A 21,572-nucleotide genomic window follows, 5' to 3' on the forward strand; every position below is an offset into this window, starting at 1 on the left:
ACTATGTAATCATTCGTCCACAATCATGGCACATACCTAAGAGCTTGTGCTTTTAGGGAATTAAAAATACATAATACAACATAACTACGTCCATAGGTAGCATAAAATACTTATTTACTTAAAACACAATAATAATAAGCAAGTACTGGAAAATAATATTAAACACATTACTTCGAACGTCCAAGGATCTCGTCCATCTCATGGCTCGTCCATGATCACCCTTCATTGATAGTACCTCCTTAGGTGTTCAACGTTCCACGGGTGCTCTAACTTTCGTCCATTCAGGGCTTCCAAATAGTAGGATCCTTGTCTCTTGGAGTTGATAACTCTGTAAAGTCCTTCCTAGTTTGGTCCCAGCTTCCCATGGGCCGGGTTTTTGGTTGCCAAAGAGACCCTTTTAAGGACGAGATCTCCAATGTTGAAGCGTCTGGGTTTCACCATGGCATCATGTTGCTTCGCCATGAGATTTTTGTACCTTGCTGTTCGTTGTTCCGCGTCCATTCTTACCTTGTCTATGAGATCAAGGTTAAGACGCAGTTGTTCGTTGTTTTCCTCATCTTGATACTTCATCACCCTATGACTAGCCATATGCACTTCTGCAGGTATGACTGCTTCGCTCCCATAAGCCAGTTTGAAAGGAGTCTATCCTGTGGGAGTTCTCACTGTTGTTCTGTAAGCCCACAAAACACCTGGTAACTCATCCGGCCATATTCCATTTGCCCCCTCAAGCCGAGTTTTGAAGATTTTGAACAAGGATCGGTTTGCTACTTCTGCTTGTCCGTTAGCCTGTGGGTGGGAGGGTGAGGAATAATGATTCTTGATTCCAAACTGTTCACAGAATTCTCTGAAGGGTGTGTTATCAAACTGTCGTCCATTGTCAGATACCAGTACTCTTGGTACTCCAAATATGCATACAATGCTCTTCCAGACGAAGTTTTTGACATTTTGTTGTGTAATTTTCACCAAGGGTTCAGCTTCCACCCACTTAGTGAAATAATCTATCCCCACCACCAAAAACTTCGTCTGTCTAGTTCCAATTAGAAATGGGCCTAAAATATCCAAACCCCATTGTGCAAAAGGCCAAGGGGCCATCATTGGGGTAAGATATTTTGACGGCTGTCTAGGTATGTTACTGAAACGTTGACATTGATCACATACTTTAACATATGCCTTAGCGTCTGCTTGGATGTTTGGCCAATAGTACCCTGCACGGATGACCTTGTGGACGAGTGATCTGGCTTCTGAGTGATTACCACATACTCCTTCATGAACTTCACTCAATATGTAATTCGCTTCGTCTGGAGCTAAGCACTTCAGGTATGGTTGTGAAAAACCTCTTTTGTATAACACTTCGTCCATAAGGATGTATCTGGTTGATTTAACTCTGAGCTTCTTGGCTTCGTCCTTCCCTTCTAGAAGCCTTCCGTCCTTCAGGTATGAGACTATTAGGGTCATCCAATTCTCCTCACCTTCTATCTGTAACATTTCTGGAAGGTCTATGCTTGGCATGTATCGTATTTCATCTAACTTGTCCATTGCTTCATTAGCAGAGGCTTCCTTCGCTAGAGTGTCTGCTTCCATGTTCTCTTCCCTCAGGATTTGAACGAAATTAGCTTCTCTGAATTTCTTCACAAGGCATAACACCTTCTTTAAATATCTCTTCATTCTATCTTCCTTAGCTTCACATGTTCCATTTACTTGGCCTATGACCAACTGTGAGTCTCCGAGGACGAGTACTGAGCTCGCTTCTACAGATCTAGCCAACTCCAACCCTTTAAGAAAGGCTTCGTACTCCACCTCATTGTTAGTTGTCTGGTATTGCAAGCAAGCCTTGTACTTCAGTTTATCTCCTTCTGGTGACTGCAAAACAACTCTTATACCTCCTGTATACAGTGTAGATGACCCGTCTACATGGACGACCCATTTTTTACTGTCTTCTTTCTCATCCAAGTCCTCATAACTTGGAGTGAATTCTGCAATGAAATCTGCCAGGGCTAGAGCTTTTATTGCATTCGTCGGTTGGTACCGAATGTCAAACTCACTGAGCTCAACTGCCCATTGAATTAATCGTCCTGAAGCTTCAAGTTTGTTCATTGCCTTCTTGAGTGGATGATCAGTCATGACAATGACGACATGACCTTGGAAGTAGTGTCTTAACTTCCTAGAAGCGGTTATTAGCGCGAAGGCTAACTTCTCTATCAATGGGTACCTTCCTTCCGCTCCTCTCAATGCCCGGCTAGTATAATACACAGGCTTTTGCACCTTTTCTTCCTCCCTGATCAACGCTGAACTTACGGCATGTGGGGACACTGCTAAGTATAGATATAATTCTTCTCCTAGCATGGACGGACTTAGAATTGGAGCCGTAGTAAGATAATGCTTAAGGTCCTGGAAGACCCTTTGACACTCGTCCGTCCATTCAAATGCCTTCCTGAGAATCTTAAAAAAGGGTAAACATTTATCAGTGGCTTTTGAGACAAACCTGTTCAGAGCTGCAACTCTTCCAGTTAGGGATTGGACTTCCTTGATGTTCTTCGGTGGTTCCATGTTCAATATGGCTTGGATCTTGTCTGGATTTGCCTCAATTCCTCTCTGTGAAACCATGAATCCTAGAAACATTCCTGACGATACTCCGAATGCAGATTTACTTAGGTTCAGCTTCATTTTGTATCGCCTAAGTATTTCAAAGGTTTCCTGAAGATCGTCCAAGTGGCTTCCCTCATCTAAGCTTTTCACAAGCATGTCATCCACATATACCTTTACATTCTGTCCTATCTGTGAACGAAACATATGATTCACCAACCTTTGGTAAGTTGCCCCTACATTCTTCAGACCAAAGGGCATCACCTTGTAACAAAACAAACCTTGAATGGTAATAAAAGATGTCTTTTCCTGGTCTGCCTCATCCATCTTTATCTGATTATATCTTGAGAAGGCGTCTATGAAGCTCAACAGTTGATGGCCAGCTGTAGAATCAACCAGTTGATCAATACGAGGCAAGGGATAACTATCCTTAAGGCAAGCCTTGTTCAAGTCAGTGAAGTCAACGTACATCCTCCACTTGCCATTTCCTTTTTTCACCATCACTACATTTGCCAACCAATCCGGGTAATAGACTTCCTGGATGAACTGTGCTGTGGTTAGTTTTTGAACCTCTTCTTTGATAGCCTTCTCCCGTTTAGGGGCGAACACCCTCTTCTTTTGACGAATAGGCTTAGAAGAGGGGGACACGTTCAGTCGATGAGTGATTACACTTGGATCAATGCCAGTTATGTCGTCATGACTCCATGCAAAAACATCGGCATTCTTCTTTAGAAACTGGACGAGGTCTTCTTTAGCCTTCTCCTTCATACTTGTTCCAATTCTAGTGAATTTCTTAGGATCATTTTCTTGTAATAAAACATCTTCCAATACTTCAGTCGGTTCTGCAACAATTTTTCTTTCTTCTATACTCATAGTCTGCATCTGCTTGTCCATAGCCAACATGGCTAGATAACACTCCCTGGCTGCTAACTGATCTCCTTGTGCTTGTCCAATTTCGCACTCCATAAAGAATTTGATTGATAGATGGTAGGTAGATGTTACCACCTTCCAACTGTTCAAGGTTGGTCTTCCAATGATGGCATTATATGAGGATGAACAATCCACCACAAGGAAATTTACTTCCTTAGTTATCTGCTGCGGGTATGACCCTACCACTACAGGCAAGGTAATGGTACCTACGGGCTACACTTTCATTCCTCCAAATCCTATCAGTGCCGAGTATGCTGGATGAAGCTGATCTCGTCCAAGCCTCATCTGCTGGAAGGCAGGATAATACAATATATCCGCTGAACTTCCATTATCCACCAACACCCTCCTGGTTCTGTAATCTGCTATAAGTAGGGTAATGACAATTGCATCGTCATGTGGATGATGAATTCTTTTAGCTTCTTCATCTGTGAAAGAAATGGTTGGCTCGTCCGTCCCCCTCGTCCTTGGGGATCGTCCAGAGAGTTGGACATTTTGCACCACTTTAAGATACGTTTTCTTTGATCTTGAAGATTGTCCTTCAGAAATCCCTCCAATGATAACCCTTATTTCTCCGAGTGGGGGCCGTGATGACTCTTCCATCTTTGCTTTCAATTTTTCATCTTTATGATCCTTTCCAACGAAATGCCTCAACTTTCCTTGTCTAATGAGATTCTCAATCTACTGCTTCAAGTCATAACACTCGTCCGTGTCATGCCTGTGATCTCTATGGAAGCGACAATATTTATTCTTATTGCGCTTATTAGGATCTCCCTTCATCTTCTTTGGCCACTTCAAGGAAAGATCATCTTTGATTTGCATAAGCACTTGATCGAGTGGGGCATTCAAGGGTGTGTAATTCTGATTCCTTGTTGATGGGCCTGCCTTCCTACTATCCCTATCTCGATCCTTCTTATCTTCTGTTCGTACCTTCTTTGGACGAGGCCCTTGCTAAGAGTGACGTGTGTGGTTGACTTCTATTCTCTCAGCCCTCTTCCTCTTCTTAGCTATGATTGCGTCTTCTGCGTTCATAAAGTTTTGGGCTGAGTGGACAAGTTCAGCCATGGATTGGGGCTCTTTCTTATACAACTTGTGAATGAATAAGTCCGAGTTAACCCCATTGTGGAAGGCTGCCAATAGTAGTTTGTCGTCCACCTCGTCTACTGTCAGGGCTTCCCTGTTGAAGCATGTGATGAAGGAACGCAGGCTTTCATTCTCTCCTTGCTTTATGGTTAACATGCTGGACGAGGAACGCTTGTGCCTCTGTCCTCCAATGAAATTATTGACAAATAATTTGCTTAACTCCTCAAAAGAACTTACAGAATTTGGGGGTATTTTGTTGAACCACACTCGCGCTAGTCCCTTAAGAGTAGTAGGGAAGGCTCTACTCATAATCTCGTCTGGAACCCCTTGGAGATGCATGGTGGTCTTGAAAGTAGCGATATGATCAAAAGGATCGCACGCTCCATCATATGAATTCAGGGAAGGCATTTTGAACTTCGGCGGCAAGGGATACCCATTGATGGAAGCCGTGAAAGGGGAATCTGTTCGGTGAACCAAATCCTCTACAGGATTTGCCCTTCTCATGTTATCCTTCATCTCGTCCATAACCTTCCTCATCTGATCCATTTCCTTCTCCAGATGTGGCACCCTTCGCGAAGTGGTGCCTCTTGATTGAGTCTCGAGCTCAGCATGTCTCCCTCCATCTTCTTGACTCTGGGATTGTCTCTCAGCATGTCCTTCACGACCCTGCCTCTCTATCTCCCTAGTCAACTCTTGATTCTGGCGAGTTAACTCCGCCATAGCAGCCGCCATGGATTGCATGTGTTGGATGGAAGGCGATTGCATGACAGGCACTGATTGGTGATCTCGGTGGGGATGGCTAGAAGCATCCCTACTCTCTTGGTGGCTTGGGCTAGTGGCCCTTGATCTAGTCCGAACCATACAGCCTTTTGTCGAAGGAAGAAACTGCCAAACTTGAAGTTTCTCTTCCCACAGACGGTGCCAACTGATGAAGAACAGAATCAATAGGCTGCACAACTCGGTTTCGATGGGCTGAAAGTGGTAGCGAAGGCCTGAAAGATAAACAAAATATCAAAGGAGATCGGGGTGGACCGGCCTAAGACCCTCCGATGACTAAGTTAGTATCTTCTCTCGAATGGAGTTCTAACTGTATTGGGAGTCAAAATCTCAGAATTTCATACCTTTGTTTGGTTCAGACCAGTCCTTATATAGGGAACTTTGAGGTGGTTTATTAATTCAATAACTTCGCCCAGATTTGTGGAATCTGGACATAACTTCCTCAACGGCTAGAAAAATCAAAACCGTCGCTGGAAGTTACATACTTGGGAGGAATTGGCGGCGATGAACACGGGTTGATTAACCGCTCCAGAATTTGCTAAGTATTGCATGGTCGTCCATGTGCAATGCCCATGGACAACCCTTTTTAAGACTGTTGTGTGGTCGTCCATGCGCTTTGCACATGGACGACTTCCGACCTGATTCCTTGAAGTTTATTTAGTTGATCAATACTCACGGACGACCTTTCTGGACGAATCAGGGAAGGTTTGGCCGTTAGGCTAACTGGTGATCATGGACGACTTCTCTGGACGAACTATAGATGTAATTTTTGCTATCCTATCAGTTGTCATCTTTTATCTTTTCTTATGCACATGCTTGACAAATGAATTAGTAAAAATAACTTTTTAGATCAAATTTGACTAAAATCCCAACGAGGTTGATATGAATGTTTTAAGTCTATACCCAACGTTCTATTAGAATATTCTTTTTCAAAATTGGTAAAACTATCCTACTCAAATTATGGACAAATGTATACTTCTTTCCTTTGAAGTTTCTAATACTAGCCAAATTACTGTTAATTTGATGCTTTAAATACACAATTTGATGAAATAATGCTAATTATACTATGGTTAATTTTATACTAAAAATTGAATCTCATAGTTGAAGCATAAATTTTAACAAAAATAAATACAATTATCTACTATATAATAAAAGTTTAGCTCAGAAACTATAGTTGCATCAAGTAGCTACTCTCACTAATTAGTAAATTATTTTTATATTGTTTTTTAGGATATATTTCCTCAAATTAAGGGATAATTTTTAACAACTTTTTAATTTAGGTAAAATTTTATCATTTAAATTTCAACAAATTTAAATTTTATTCAAACTAAAAGTCTATTATAAAAAATTTTAAACTTAAATCCCAAATAACAACCCACATTTTCTTTATAAAAAAAAAAAAAACATGTTTTGACTTCTAGTCCAACTTGAAGTCTATTATCAATATTTTAAGAAAAACTAATTAGTAAATTAATTTTATACATTTAAAATTAAAAAAAAAATTAAATTCTATTCAAACTAAAAATATATTGTCAAAAATTTCTAAACTTAAATATTTCAACAAATTTGAATTCTATTCAAAGTAAAAATCTATTATAACAAATTATAAACTTAAATCTCAGACAACAACCCATATTTTATGTCTAACAAAACAACATTTTGACTTCTACTCCAACTAAAAGTTTATTATCAACATTTTAAGAACAATTAATTAGTAAATTAATTCTATTATATTTGTTATGATATATTTCCTCAAATTAAGGAATAACATTTAACAACTATTTAATTTAAATAAAAATAAAATTTTGTCATCAAAATTTTGTAAACTTAATCCAAAACATCTCACATTTTTTTTTCCCCTCAAGTTGCATCTTATTAAATTAATATTTTGTTAGGATATTAAGCTACAAGACTTTTGATTAATGGATAAGATTTAAAAATAATTTTATTTAAATAAAAATTTATCATGTAAGTTTTTTGAAATTTAAATTGCATATTAAGCCATAGCTTTTTAACATATATAATCTCTCTTAACCAATAAAGTCATCCTTATAATTAAATCCCTCATAATACACCCCTCGTTGCTGTATTTTTTTTTTTTTTCATTTTTTCCCAAGATGCTATTTACGCTTATGTTTTAATCTAATAAATTCATCTTATTTATTGTTCTTTACATATGAATTTGTGCTTAGGATATTATGTCAAAAGAAGATTACTATAAAGAAGCAAAACAACGGACACTCATTTAAGTTCTTGATTATCTAATGTAAATTTTTAATTTTTTTTTTATATTCTCAATTTTTGAACTCTTTTGCATATGTTTTGATTTTGGGTTTTGGTTATTGTATTTAATTTGTGAATGTGTTGATTTTTTTTTTTTTTTTAATTAGACTATCACTAGGAAAAAATTTGTATTGAGAAACTGTTTTGTTTGTGATGGCTAGAGCATAAATTAAACATAACCCAAATAGGAATCACCAAACTCATTCCATATCTCATATTAAGAAATTAATATAAAGCATAAAGAGTGATGGGATAGCAAAAATTACATCTATAGTTCGTCTAGAGAAGTCGTCCATGATCACCAGTTAGCCAAACGGCCAAACCTTCCCTGATTCGTCCAGAAAGGTCGTCCGTGAGTATTGATCAACTAAATAAACTTCAAGGAATCAGGTCGGAAGTCGTCCATGTGCAAAGCGCATGGACGACCACACAACAGTCTTAAAAAGGGTCGTCCATGAGCATTGCACATGGACGACCATGCAATACTTAGCAAATTCTAGAGCGGTTAATCAACCCGTGTTCATCGCCGCCAATTCCTCCCAAGTATGTAACTTCCAGCGGCGGTTATGATTTTTCTAGCCGTTGAGGAAGTTATGTCCAGATTCCACAAATCTGGGGGAAGTTATTGAACCAATAAACCGCCTCAAAGTTCCCTGTACAAGGACCGGTCTGAACCAAACAAAGGTATGAAATTCTGAGATTTTGACTCCCAATATAGTTAGAACTCCATTCGAGAGAAGATACTAACTTAGTCATCGGAGGGTCTTAGGCCGGTCCACCCCGGTCTCCTTTGATATTTTGTTTATCTTTCAGGCCTTCACTACCACTTTTAGCCCATTGAAACCGAGTTGTGCAGCCTATTGATTCTGTTCTTCATCAGTTGGCATCGTCTGTGGGAAGAGAAACTTCAAGTTTGGCAGTTTCTTCCTTTGACAAAAGGCTGTATGGTTCGGACTAGATCAAGGGCCACTAGCCTAAGCCACCAAGAGAGTAGGGATGCTTCTAGCCATCCCTACCGAGATCACCAATCAGTGCCTGTCATGCAATCGCCTTCCATCCAACACATGCAATCCATGGCGGCTGCTATGGCGGAGTTAACTCGCCAGAATCAAGAGTTGACTAGGGAGATAGAGAGGCAGCGTCGTGAAGGACATGCTGAAAGACAATCCCAGAGTTAAGAAGATGGAGGGAGACATGCTGAGCCCTAGACTCAATCAAGAGGCACCACTTCGCGAAGGGTGCCACATCTGGAGAAGGAAATGGATCAGATGAGGAAGGTTATGGACGAGATGAAGGAGAATATGAGAAGGGCAAATCCTGTAGAGGATTTGGTTCACCGAACAGATTCCCCTTTCACGGCTTCCATCAATGGGCATCCCTTGCCGCCGAAGTTTAAAATGCCTTCCCTGAATTCATATGATGGAGCGCACGATCCTTTTGATCATATCGCTACTTTCAAGACCACCATGCATCTCCAAGGGGTTCCAGACGAGATTATATGTAGAGCCTTCCCTACTACTCTTAAGGGACCAGCGCGAGTGTGGTTCAGCAAAATACCCCCAAATTCTGTAAGTTCTTTTGAGGAGTTAAGCAAATTATTTGTCAATAATTTCATTGGAGGACAGAGGCACAAGCGTTGCTTGTCCAGCTTGTTAACTATAGAGCAAGGAGAGAATGAAAGCCTGCATTCTTTCATCACATGCTTCAACAAGGAAGCCCTGACAGTAGACGAGGTGGACGACAAACTACTATTGGCAGCCTTCCACAATGGGGTTAACTCGGACTTATTCATTCACAAGTTGTATAAGAAAGAGCCCTAATCCATGGCTGAACTCGTCCACTCAGCCCAAAACTTTATGAACGCAGTAGACGCAATCATAGCTAAGAAGAGGAAGAGGGCTGAGAGAATAGAAGTCAACCACACACGTCACTCTGAGCAAGGGCCTCGTCCAAAGAATGTACGAACAGAAGATAAGAAGGATCGAGACAGGGATAGCAGGAAGGCAGGCCCATCAACAAGGAATCAGAATTACACACCCTTGAATGCCTCACTCGATCAAATGCTTATGCAAATCAAAGATGATCCTTCCTTGAAGTGGCCAAAGAAGATGAAGGGAGATCCTAATAAGCGCAATAAGAATAAATATTGTCGCTTCCATAGAGATCACAGGCATGACATGGACGAGTGTTATGACTTGAAGCAGCAAATTGAGAATCTCATTAGACAAGGAAAGTTGAGGCATTTCGTTGGAAAGGATCATAAAGATGAAAAATTGAAAGCAAAGATGGAAGAGTCATCACAGTCCCCACTCGGAGAAATAAGGGTTATCATTGGAGGGACTTCTGAAGGACAATCTTCTAGATCAAAGAAAACGTATCTTAAAGTGGTGCAAAATGTCCAACTCTCTGGACGATCCCCAAGGACGAGGGGGACGGATGAGCCAAACATTTCTTTCACAGATGAAGAAGCTAAAAGAATTCATCATCCACATGACGATGCAATTGTCATTACCCTACTTATAGCAGATTACAGAACCAGGAGGGTGTTGGTGGATAATGGAAGTTCAGCGGATATATTGTATTATCCTGCCTTCCAGCAGATGAGGCTTGGACGAGATCAGTTTCGTCCAGCATACTCGCCACTGATAGGATTTGGAGGAATGAAAGTGCAGCCCGTAGGTACCATTACCTTGCCTGTAGTGGTAGGGCCATACCCGCAGCAGATAACTAAGGAAGTAAATTTCCTTGTGGTGGATTGTTCATCCTCATATAATGCCATCATTGGAAGACCAACCTTGAACAGTTGGAAGGCGGTAACATCTACCTACCATCTATCAGTCAAATTCTCTACGGAGAGCGAAATTGGACAAGCACAAGGAGATTAGTTGGCAGCCAGGGAGTGTTATCTAGCCATGTTGGCTATGGACGAGTAGATGCAGACTATGAGTATAAAAGAAAGAAAAATTGTTGCAGAACCGACTGAAGTATTGGAAGATGTTTTATTACAAGAAAATGATCCTGAGAAATTCACTAGAATTGGAACAAGTGTGAAGGAGAAGGCTAAAGAAGACCTCGTCCAGTTTCTAAAGAAGAATGCCGATGTTTTTGCATGGAGTCATGACGACATGCCTGGCATTGATCCAAGTGTAATCACTCATCGACTGAATGTGTCCCCCTCTTCTAAGCCTATTCGTCAAAAGAAGAGGGTGTTCACCCCTGAACGAGAGAAGGCTATCAAAGAAGAGGATCAAAAACTAACCACAACACAGTTCATCCGGGAAGTCTATTACCCGGATTGGTTGGCAAATGTAGTGATGGTTAAAAAAGCAAATGGCAAGTGGAGGATGTGCGTTGACTTCAATGACTTGAACAAGGCTTGCCCTAAGGATAGTTATCCCTTGCCTCGTATTGATCAACTGGTTGATTCTACAGCTGGTCATCAACTGTTGAGCTTCATGGACGCCTTTTCAGGATATAATCAGATAAAGATGGATGAGGCAGACCAGGAAAAGACATCTTTTATTACCAGTCAAGGTTTGTTTTGTTACAAGGTGATGCCCTTCGGTTTGAAGAATGCAGGGGCAACTTACCAAAGGTTGGTGAATCATATGTTTCGTTCACAGATAGGACAGAATGTAGAGGTATATGTGGATGACATGCTTATGAAGAGCTTAGATGAGGGAAGCCACTTGGATGATCTTCAGGAAACCTTTGAAACACTTAGGCGATACAAGATGAAGCTGAACCTAAGTAAATCTGCATTCGGAGTATCGTCAGGAAAGTTTCTAGGATTCATGGTTTCACAGAGAGGAATTGAGGCAAATCCAGACAAGATCCAAGCCATATTGAACATGGAACCACCGAAGAACATCAAGGAAGTCCAATCCCTAACTGGACGAGTTGCAGCTCTGAACAGGTTTGTCTCAAAAGCCACTAATAAGTGTTTACCCTTTTTTAAGATTCTCAGGAAGGCATTTGAATGGACGGACGAGTGTCAAAGGGTCTTCCAGGACCAAAAGCATTATCTTACTACGGCTCCAATGCTAAGTCCGTCCATGCTAGGAGAAGAATTATATCTATACTTAGCAGTGTCCCCACATGCCGTAAGTTCAGCTTTGATCAGGGAGGAAGAAAAGGTGCAAAAGCCTGTGTATTATACTAACCGGACATTGAGAGGAGCGGAAGGAAGGTACCCATTGATAGAGAAGTTAGCCTTCGCGCTAATAACCGCTTCTAGGAAGTTAAGACACTACTTCCAAGGTCATGTCGTCATTGTCATGACTGATCATCCACTCAAGAAGGCAATGAATAAACTTGAAGCTTCAAGACGATTAATTCAATGGGCAGTTGAGCTCAGTGAGTTTGACATTCAGTACCAACCGACGAATGCAATAAAAGCTCTAGCCTTGGCAGATTTCATTGCAGAATTCACTCCAAGTTATGAGGACTTGGATGAGAAAGAAGACAGTAAAAAATGGGTCGTCCATGTAGACGGGTCATCTACACTGTATACAGGAGGTATAGGAGTTTTTTTTCACTCACCAGAAGGAGATAAACTGAAGTACAAGGCTCGCTTGCAATACCAGACAACTAACAATGAGGTGGAGTACGAAGCCTTTCTTAAAGGGTTGGAGTTGGCTAGATCTGTAGAAGCGAGCTCAATACTCGTCCTCAGAGACTCACAGTTGGTCATAGGCCAAGTAAATGGAACATGTGAAGCTAAGGAAGATAGAATGAAGAGATATTTGAAGAAGGTGTTATGCCTTGTGAAGAAATTCAGAGAAGCTAATTTCGTTCAAATCCCGAGGGAAGAGAACATGGAAGCGGACACTTTAGCGAAGGAAGCCTCTCCTAATGAAGCAATGGACAAGTTAGATGAAATACGATACATGTCAAGCATAGACCTTCCAGAAATGTTACAAATAGAAGGTGAGGAGAATTGGATGACCCCAATAGTCTCATACCTGAAGGACGGAAGACTTCCAGAAGGGAAGGACGAAGCCAAGAAGCTCAGAGTTAAATCAACCAGATACATCCTTATGGATGAAGTGTTATACAAAAGAGGTTTTTCACAACCATACCTGAGGTGCTTAGCTCCAGACGAAGCGAATTACATATTGAGGGAAGTTTATGAAGGAGTATGTGGTAATCACTCAGAAGCCATATCACTCGTCCACAAGGTCATCCGTGCAGGGTACTATTGGCCAAACATCCAAGCTGACGCTAAGGCATATGTTAAAGTATGTGATCAATGTCAACGTTTCAGTAACAAACCTAGACAGCTGTCAAAATATCTTACCCCAATGATGGCCCCTTGGCCTTTTGCACAATGGGGTTTGGATATTTTAGGCCTATTTCCAACTGGAACTAGACAGATGAAGTTTTTGGTAGTGGGGATAGATTATTTCACTAAGTGGGTGGAAGCTGAACCCTTGGTGAAAATTACACAACAAAATTTCAAAAACTTCGTCTGGAAGAGCATTGTATGCAGATTTGGAGTACCAAGAGTACTGGTATCTGACAATAGACGACAGTTTGATAACACACCCTTCAGAGAATTCTGTGAACAGTTTGGAATCAAGAATCATTATTCCTCACCCTCCCACCCACAGGCTAACGGACAAGCAGAAGTAGCAAATCGATCCTTGTTGAAAATCATCAAGACTCGGCTTGAGGGGGCAAATGGAATATGGCCGGATGACTTACCAGGTGTTTTGTGGGCTTACAGAACAACAGTGAGAACTCCCACAGGATAGACTCCTTTCAAACTGGCTTATGGGAGCGAAGCAGTCATACCTGCAGAAGTGCATATGGCCAGTCATAGGGTGATGAAGTATCAAGATGAGGAAAACAACGAGCAACTGCATCTTAACCTTGATCTCATAGACAAGGTAAGAATGGACGCGGAACAACGAACAGCAAGGTACAAAAATCTCATGGCGAAGCAACATGATGCCATGGTGAAACCCAGGCGCTTCAACATTGGAGATCTCGTCCTTAAAAGGGTCTCTTTGGCAACCAAAAACCCGGCCCATGGAAAGCTGGGACCAAACTAGGAAGGACTTTACAGAGTTATTAACTCCAAGAGACAAGGATCCTACAATTTGGAAGCCCTGGATGGACGAAAGTTAGAGCACTCGTGAAATGTTGAACACCTAAGGAGGTACTATCAATGAAGGGTGATCATGGACGAGCCATGAGATGGACGAGATCCTTGGACATTTGAAGTAATGTGTTTAATATTATTTTCTAGTACTTGCTTATTATTATTGTGTTTTAAGTAAATAAGTATTTTATGCTACCCATGGACGAAGTTATGTTGTATTATGTATTTTTAATTCCCTAAAAGCACAAGCCCTTAGGCATGTGCCATGATTGTGGACGAATGATTACATAGTATGGATTTCTGAATACATATATGATGTGTTTTAAATATATGTATGATTGTATGGGAATTCTCCATTTTCTATGATTCAAAGTGATTCACGGAAGGCAAAAGGCCAAAGACGAGTAAAATCCTTGGACGCAAGGAAGTATCGTCTAAAAGCTTTCCTTTAGATAAGGATAAAGCAAGAAAAATAAACAAGGTGTGTCCGTCTAAGCTTAAGACGAGACAAACCTGAAGTGCAATCGTCTACACCATGGACGAACAATGTGCGTGTGAAAACACCACAGGCCCATAGACGAGTCTAACCAACTTAACAATCCAGCCCATGGATGAGCATTTGTTGGGAAAATTTTATTAAGGACAAGTAAACAATCGTCCTAAATTTGAGCAACGATTAAATCTGGCAAAAAGACATCATTTATGGACGAACTTTACTAAGAAAATAAACATCTCATGATGTTATACAGGAAGGAGCTCGTCCATATGTTCAAGACGAGATAAAACCTCCATGAAGGAGAAAATCCCACAACCACAAGAATGGTATGGACGACATAAATGAAGTTTGTTCACAAAGCTTAAGGAATATTCAAACACAATGAACAATGAAAAGGAAAAGCATTCATTCATTCATAAAATTTAAAGGGTAGACGACCACCGTCCAAAAACCCTTAAAGAGTAGAGTGCTTATTCATAAAACTCGTCCATAAACTTGGACGAAGAAATTGTACTTGAATAAATTCTAAAAGAAATAAGCAAAAGCCCAAAACACTGGGCACCTCCAAATAAAATTAAAATATAAAACTTTCTAAAGGAAAGATGAAATCACTTGGATTGACCACTGGGAGCATTCTTTGGATCGTCTTGTGTCACCTCATTATTAGCGTCGTCCACCACATTGACGTCCTCAAAACTCGTCGCTAGCAAAGAACTTTCTATAGCAAGAGGAAGCTTGAAGGAGTCAAAGTTTAGATCAGGGAAGGCTTCTTTGGCATCAGCACGGAAGTCCTCATAGCCAGCAGCATAGTGACTGTCTAGATGATTCTTAAGCTCGTCAGACTTCTTGAAGGCTAAAATGGCTTCCTCGCGTGCTTTCTCCAAGGATGAAGCAAACCCTGAAACTTCTCCCTCCAAGTAAGCAATACGAGTGTCCTTCTCGACACCATCTGCTTTGCGTTCTTCCACCTTTTCCTTTAACTTCGTCTCATATGCTAGCAAATGGTTGACTTCATTAGTCAGCCTAATCACCTCCCCCTTCTTCAAAAAAATTTCGTTACTCAGCTCTTTAGCCTTCTCTCTTGCCGTCTTGGCCTCCTCAGCAAGTTCCTCGGCCTGGCACGTCGCTGTATAAAACTTTGACATAGCCTGTGCATGGACGAAGGAGAGTTAGAGATTTTATAAAAATAAAAAAATAAATAAAAAAATAAAAAAATAAAAGAAAAAAAGAAGCACACAAGGACGAATTAAGGTCCTACCTTAAAGAGGTCATGGATGCCAGAACGTTCAAATCCCTTCACTGACATGTTGTAGCATTGGTTAACTTCATTGTCAGTGACGATTCCTTTGAGCGTCCTCCATGCATACCCCTCATCCAGCACCAAGTTAGAGGGACGATCTGGTTGCTCTAACGGATGAGGCTTTCGAGGAGTCTTAGCTGGAGGGGGAGTAGGGTCAATCTGAACAGGATGAATTATCTGGACAGGCTCCACGTTGGTAGGAGGGTCGTCCAGATTCACCGTCGAAGGAGTAAACTTGGGGACTTTAGGAAGAGAAGTCTGAGTGGTCTTTGGTTTTTTGGAGCCTCGACGACTGGGGAGGTCGTCCAAGTCCACAACACTTGAAATCTTCTTAGACTTTCTCTTCCCAGCCTGGACGGCAGTCTTCTGGACGACAGGAGGCACAGGAGCGCCCTCGTCCCCACTGGTTACTATTTTGTCCTTATTTTCTCTCATTGTAAGTATTCCTACAACAAAGGAAATCGATTAAAAAAAATAATAAAAAAAAAAATAGAGAAGGAAATGGAGTAGAGATGGACGATACTTACTTCTACGAGTAGTTTCTTCGTGGCCTAGGTTCTCAGCAGTTGGTTCTGGACCAAGACCCCACGTAGCCAAACTGCTGAAAGTTACTAAATTATGGAAAGTCCTTCTAGGGAAGGCACGTACTTAGTCAATTCGATCCAAGTAAGACCTGTCCAAACGTGGATGAGTAACAGCTGCACCAATAAAAGAAAGCTGGTTAGACGATTGAAAGTTAGAAAAAGTGTAAGGAATAAAATAAATAACATGGAAAGAAAACATACCCTCAGGACGAAGGCGACCTATGGGGCTGGTAAAAGGAGGGAAGGGGGCATTACTAACATCTGTTGGATCCCCAGCCCAGTTTCCAGAAATAAAAAAAAAAAACTCTTGTTTTCAGAGCCTATCAGACGAGCTACGGCCCTTTATTAAGCTATAGTGAGAGCCTCTAGACGAGAACTGGTAAAAACCAGCTGACTGTTTTATTTCTGAGGGCTTATAACAGTAGAGGAACTCGTCCACTGTTATAGGACATTCCCCTTCTAGTGTCTCACGCCATAACACTTGCATGGCAACTATCGTCCTCCAACCATTGGGGTTAAGTTGGTTAGGACCAATACCTAACCTATGAAGAAGACCTCTACAAAATGAATTTAGGGGAAACCTAAGACCAGCTAAAAGATAAGACGAGTATACTCCCAAACCAGAAGAAGGAGAACAACACCACTCTCCTTCCCTAGGCAGACGAGGTTCAAACTCCCTATGAATTTTGTATCTATCTATTAATGTTTTTAACTTAGGGGCGTCTAGGGTGGACGCTACCTCAGGTGCACAGCTGTATATGATATTTGCCTTTTCCTCCTCATCGTCCTAAGAAGGGCTAGGTGATGCTCTGGACGAGCTAGCCCCAGTTCCAGAGGCTGTCCTACGTTGCATTTCCTGAAATTCTTCTAAGGAAATACCAGGAACCTCGGACGAATAATGCTCGTCCGAGGAACTACTACTATAACTAGTGCTACCCTCACCACTCTCATAACTCCCAAACGAGACGTCCTGATACTCGTCTCTCTCTGTACTACTAGATGAAGACATAACTAAAATAAAGATCAAGACGAAAACCTAAAAGGAAGAGGAGATACCTGACAGAACTAAGACGAATGTTAGACGAGAATCTTGGACGAGATAGCAAAAGGAAGTTTATGAGAAAGGTGAAGGGCAAGAAAGAGAATGTGCCTATTTATAGGGCCCAAGAGTGGGGTCAATGAAGCAACACTATCCACTAAGAAGATGACACGTGGCAATTGCGTGGAAAAACATAATCGACTTGACCGTTCAACAAATTAAAACACGACACGTGGCTACATAAAGGGAACTAAATCCCTATAATATCCTTGGACGACGCTCTGGACAAGGGGGCAACTGATAGGATAGCAAAAATTACATCTATAGTTCGTCCAGAGAAGTCGTCCATGATCACCAGTTAGCCAAACGGCCAAACCTTCCCTGATTCGTCCAGAAAGGTCGTCTGTGAGTATTGATCAACTAAATAAACTTCAAGGAATCAGGTCGGAAGTCGTCCATGTGCAAAGCGCATGGACGACCACACAACAGTCTTAAAAAGGGTCGTCCATGGGCATTGCACATGGACGACCATACAATACTTAGCAAATTCTGGAGCGGTTAATCAACCCGTGTTCATCGCCGCCAATTCCTCCCAAGTATGTAACTTCCAGCGGCGGTTATGATTTTTCTAGCCGTTGAGGAAGTTAGGTCCAGATTTCACAAATCTAGGGGAAGTTATTGAACCAATAAACCGCCTCAAAGTTCCCTATATAAGGACCGGTCTGAACTAAACAAAGGTATGAAATTCTGAGATTTTGACTCCCAATACAGTTAGAACTCCATTCGAGAGAAGATACTAACTTAGTCATCGGAGGGTCTTAGGCCAGTCCACCCCGGTCTCCTTTGATATTTTGTTTATCTTTCAGGCCTTCGCTACCACTTTCAGCCCATCGAAACCGAGTTGTGCAGCCTACTTATTCTGTTCTTCATCAAAGAGAATTTTCAAATATAAAAATAGATAAACACTAATAAAGTCCAAACTCTAAACAATTAGAACTTGAAGCAATTCTTTTAATTAAAATTATTTACTTATTTTATAATTTATTATTACTATTTATTTAATAGTTTTGTAATTTAATTTTATATGTGGTTTTTAAGAGAGAGAGAGAGAGAGAGATATTGTTTGGTGTGTGGCTTTGTTTAGATGACCAGTGTTGACAATCAATCATTTAGGATATCGGTTAACAATCTTCTAAAAAAATGATATTGGTTTACCAAAATTAAAGTATTAAATTATTAGGGGAAATTAATCATCATTGATTATCTAACACGTTTTCAATTTTGGGAGGGTGGGGGGAGGTAATTGTAGTAAACCCACATGTGATTTAGTCTATTTTAACTAAATCTACTTGTCATTTAAGAGTTATCACTTAACCCACCCGAGGTGCCCTCTTCCTAAGGTTAGGCTATGATTACAAAGAGAGAGAGAGAGAGAGAGTTGTTCAGGAGATTTGATTTCTAAGATAGTGAGAGAGTTGTTCGTCAAAGATATGTTGTTCTAGATGGGGTTTTTTATTTTGACTTATATACTAAGGGTGTGCTCCTAATGGTAAAGGGAGAGGTGTATTACCGTTGTCCAACGGAGGGCACCTCAAGTGGGTTAAGTAACTCTTTTTCAACTATGGGTAGGGTTAGTTAAAACCAGCTAAACCATAGGTGGGTTAACTACAGTTACCCTTTTTGTTTAAACAGTTTAGGGTTTTAATTGGGTTAGGTTTATATTGATCTTTTATTTATAAGGCCTTATAAAGAAATGAAAAAGAAAAATGCTAACACTATTATAAAATATGATATGACAATGACTGTGAGATGAAGTTAAACTTAATTAATAAATGTTTGAATTGCTTTTATGTGATTAGTGGCATGCCAGTTTGTAAAACTATAGTAAAATTTTGTTGGCATCATTCTTACAATGTAGAATATCATTTTGGTCCTTATATTTTGAGGTCATTGTCAATTTTGTCAATGTTGTTTTCAATTTATGGTCAACTTGCAGTCAATTTTTATTAGTAAGTGTCAATGTTGTTTTCAATTTACGATCAACTTGCAGTCAATTTTTATTAGTAAGTTGATGGTATGGACTAAATTAACAATGACCTCAAAATATAAAAACCAAAAAAGTATATTTGCCGATCTTCAAAAAAATGCACAACCATTTAAATGAATGTAGTATTATAGAGTTTTGGGTCTTTTATAATAGTGCCTATTTTACTATAGGTAGAAATACTTTGTGGTAGGGGCTAAGGGGCTATATAGTTGGGGTATTTCCTTTTTCTTTCTTTTTGTCTTTTTCTTTCTTTCTTGTTATGTTCTTTTATGTTCTCTTGTGTTTTAAATTTTTTTTTTTTATTGATGCCGTTTCCTTTTTTATTTTTTTTTTAAATTTTAGTTTTCTCTCATGTTGTTTGGTTGAGAGGGTATAAAAGGAAATTATGGAAAATTCATTTATTTGGTTGAAAAGAAAAATGAGAGAATAGAAAATGTAAGTTGTATAAGTTTACTCTTATGCCCTTATTTCATTATATATATGAAATAATTTCTTTTTAATAAAATTTTACTTATTTATCAATTAAAATTAATAAAATCACATTCAATAGAAATTAAAAAATTATACATATTAATTTTTTTTTTCTCTTTGATATTATATTTATTACTTTTTTAGTATAAAACAATGGGGAAAAAAAAAGCACACAGGTAGATACTGAACAAGCAGAAAAAGAAAGAATAAAACAAGGGGGACAAAGTAAACAACTTCAAAAACAAAAAAAAAAAAACAAAAAAAGTAAAGAAGAGAAAATAGGAAAAGGAAAAACTAATGAAAGATGCTACGTCTACAACAATTTTACAACTTTTTTACAACAAATCACAGGTGGTTAGTTGTTATTGGTTCAAATTTGAAACTAACACTAATTACTTTGTTGCCCCAACAATAACAACTAGTAATAACCTACCACTTAGGATTTACTGTAAAAATGTTATAGACATATCATTTCTCAAAACTAAAAGGACGAAAAGAATGAAGAAATAGGAAGAAAGAAATCAAAGAGAGAGAGAGAGAGAGAGAGATGCCTATTAACCCTGTTCATCATTACATTAAAGAGAAAAAAACATAACTAACTTGACTGCAACAAAATTAGTCGAGTTTTCCCCTTGAATTGGAGAAAACATTTTGGTTGGTTCAAGAAGAAAATACTTAGGTCCAACCAAAATTTTTCTAATTTTCCACCCAATCAAACAACTCTTTTCTCTCTCCCATTTTTTATTTTCTTTAGAGTTTGTTTGGTTAGAGTGAAAAATAAGGGAGAAAAAAGTGGGAAGATAACTTTATTTTTCTCTAGTTTTGATGGGAGAAGAAAATTAGGGAAAAGATGAGTGATCCATGGTATTTTCAACTGAAAGCGGTTCCACCAAAATACAATTGCCGTGACTCAGAGAGAAAACTAGGAACGAACAAAGAATGGTGATCTCGTCCTTGCTTACAATTACAACACCTGTTTCTTATATATATATATATATATATATTTTTTTTTTTTCATCAATTCTGCTTCTTTTTCCGTTCCTCAAAAAAAAAAAAAAAAAAAAAAAAAAAAAAAAAAAAAAAAAAAAAAAAAAAAAAAAAAAAAAAAAAAAAAACTCCATCAAACAAAAACAGCAATGGTGCACTATTCATTACTAATATTCACTTTCTTCTTTTCATTAGAATGAAAATTTCAATAATTATTACTTTAAAGCACATATATTTTCAATTCTCAACTAGTACATAATCATACAAGTGCACTTCTTAAGTTAGTATATATAAAATTGAAGATGTTTGACTTTTTATTGACTTTTTCAAATTAGGACACATCAACTTTGAAAGCTTTACAATTTTCACTTCAGCGTTATTTTTTTATTTAATTTATTTTAAGTCTTTATTTTTCTGCCCAACTCTTGTTTCTACTCATTGACTACTTCAGTGCCACAAATTGTTCCAACTTAAAATAACCCAAGGTCATCACCAATGACCGATAAACACCACCAATGCCTCCACCACTACAATAGTCATAGTTATCAGCGGAGAGAGGGGGCGTTGTAGATATCGATGACACTCATGAATCTCTGCATATAGGAAAGAAAAGCAAGGAATCTAAGCTAAAAACATTAAAAGCATAAATAAAATAGAAGCAAAACAAAAAGAATCTGAACTAAGAACATAGAAAATTTCTAGTGTAGGGGTAAGAATAACTCAAAATATTTTCATAAATTCAAAAGAAGAAAAAAAAAAAAAAACAAAAAACAAAACATGTAAGCTAAAGTTGAAGTGAACATGAAGGTTGCATTCGTGTTCATAACAGATTGTCATCTTATATATTAAGTAAATATGGGTGGTTGTCATCTTTTATCTTTTCTTATGC

The 21,572-nt window shown here is 39.2% G+C and overlaps 2 protein-coding genes across 2 annotated transcripts; one reads left to right on the forward strand and one right to left on the reverse strand.

Moving 5' to 3' along the window:
• Positions 1-642: 642 nt before the first annotated feature.
• On the reverse strand, positions 643-3,549 carry LOC112029605 (uncharacterized). Its single transcript, XM_065767808.1, has one exon. The coding sequence runs from the start codon at positions 3,547-3,549 to the stop codon at positions 643-645; it is 2,907 nt and encodes a 968-aa protein (XP_065623880.1).
• Positions 3,550-9,476: 5,927 nt separating this feature from the next.
• Positions 9,477-10,538, forward strand: LOC136065108 (uncharacterized). The gene has a single exon (XM_065767809.1). It carries the CDS (start codon positions 9,477-9,479, stop codon positions 10,536-10,538), a length of 1,062 nt encoding a protein of 353 aa, XP_065623881.1.
• The last annotated feature ends 11,034 nt before the right edge of the window (positions 10,539-21,572 follow it).

Source organism: Quercus suber, unplaced genomic scaffold (assembly GCF_002906115.3).
Source record: "Quercus suber isolate HL8 unplaced genomic scaffold, Cork oak 2.0 scaffold_850, whole genome shotgun sequence".
NCBI lineage: Eukaryota > Viridiplantae > Streptophyta > Magnoliopsida > Fagales > Fagaceae > Quercus > Quercus suber.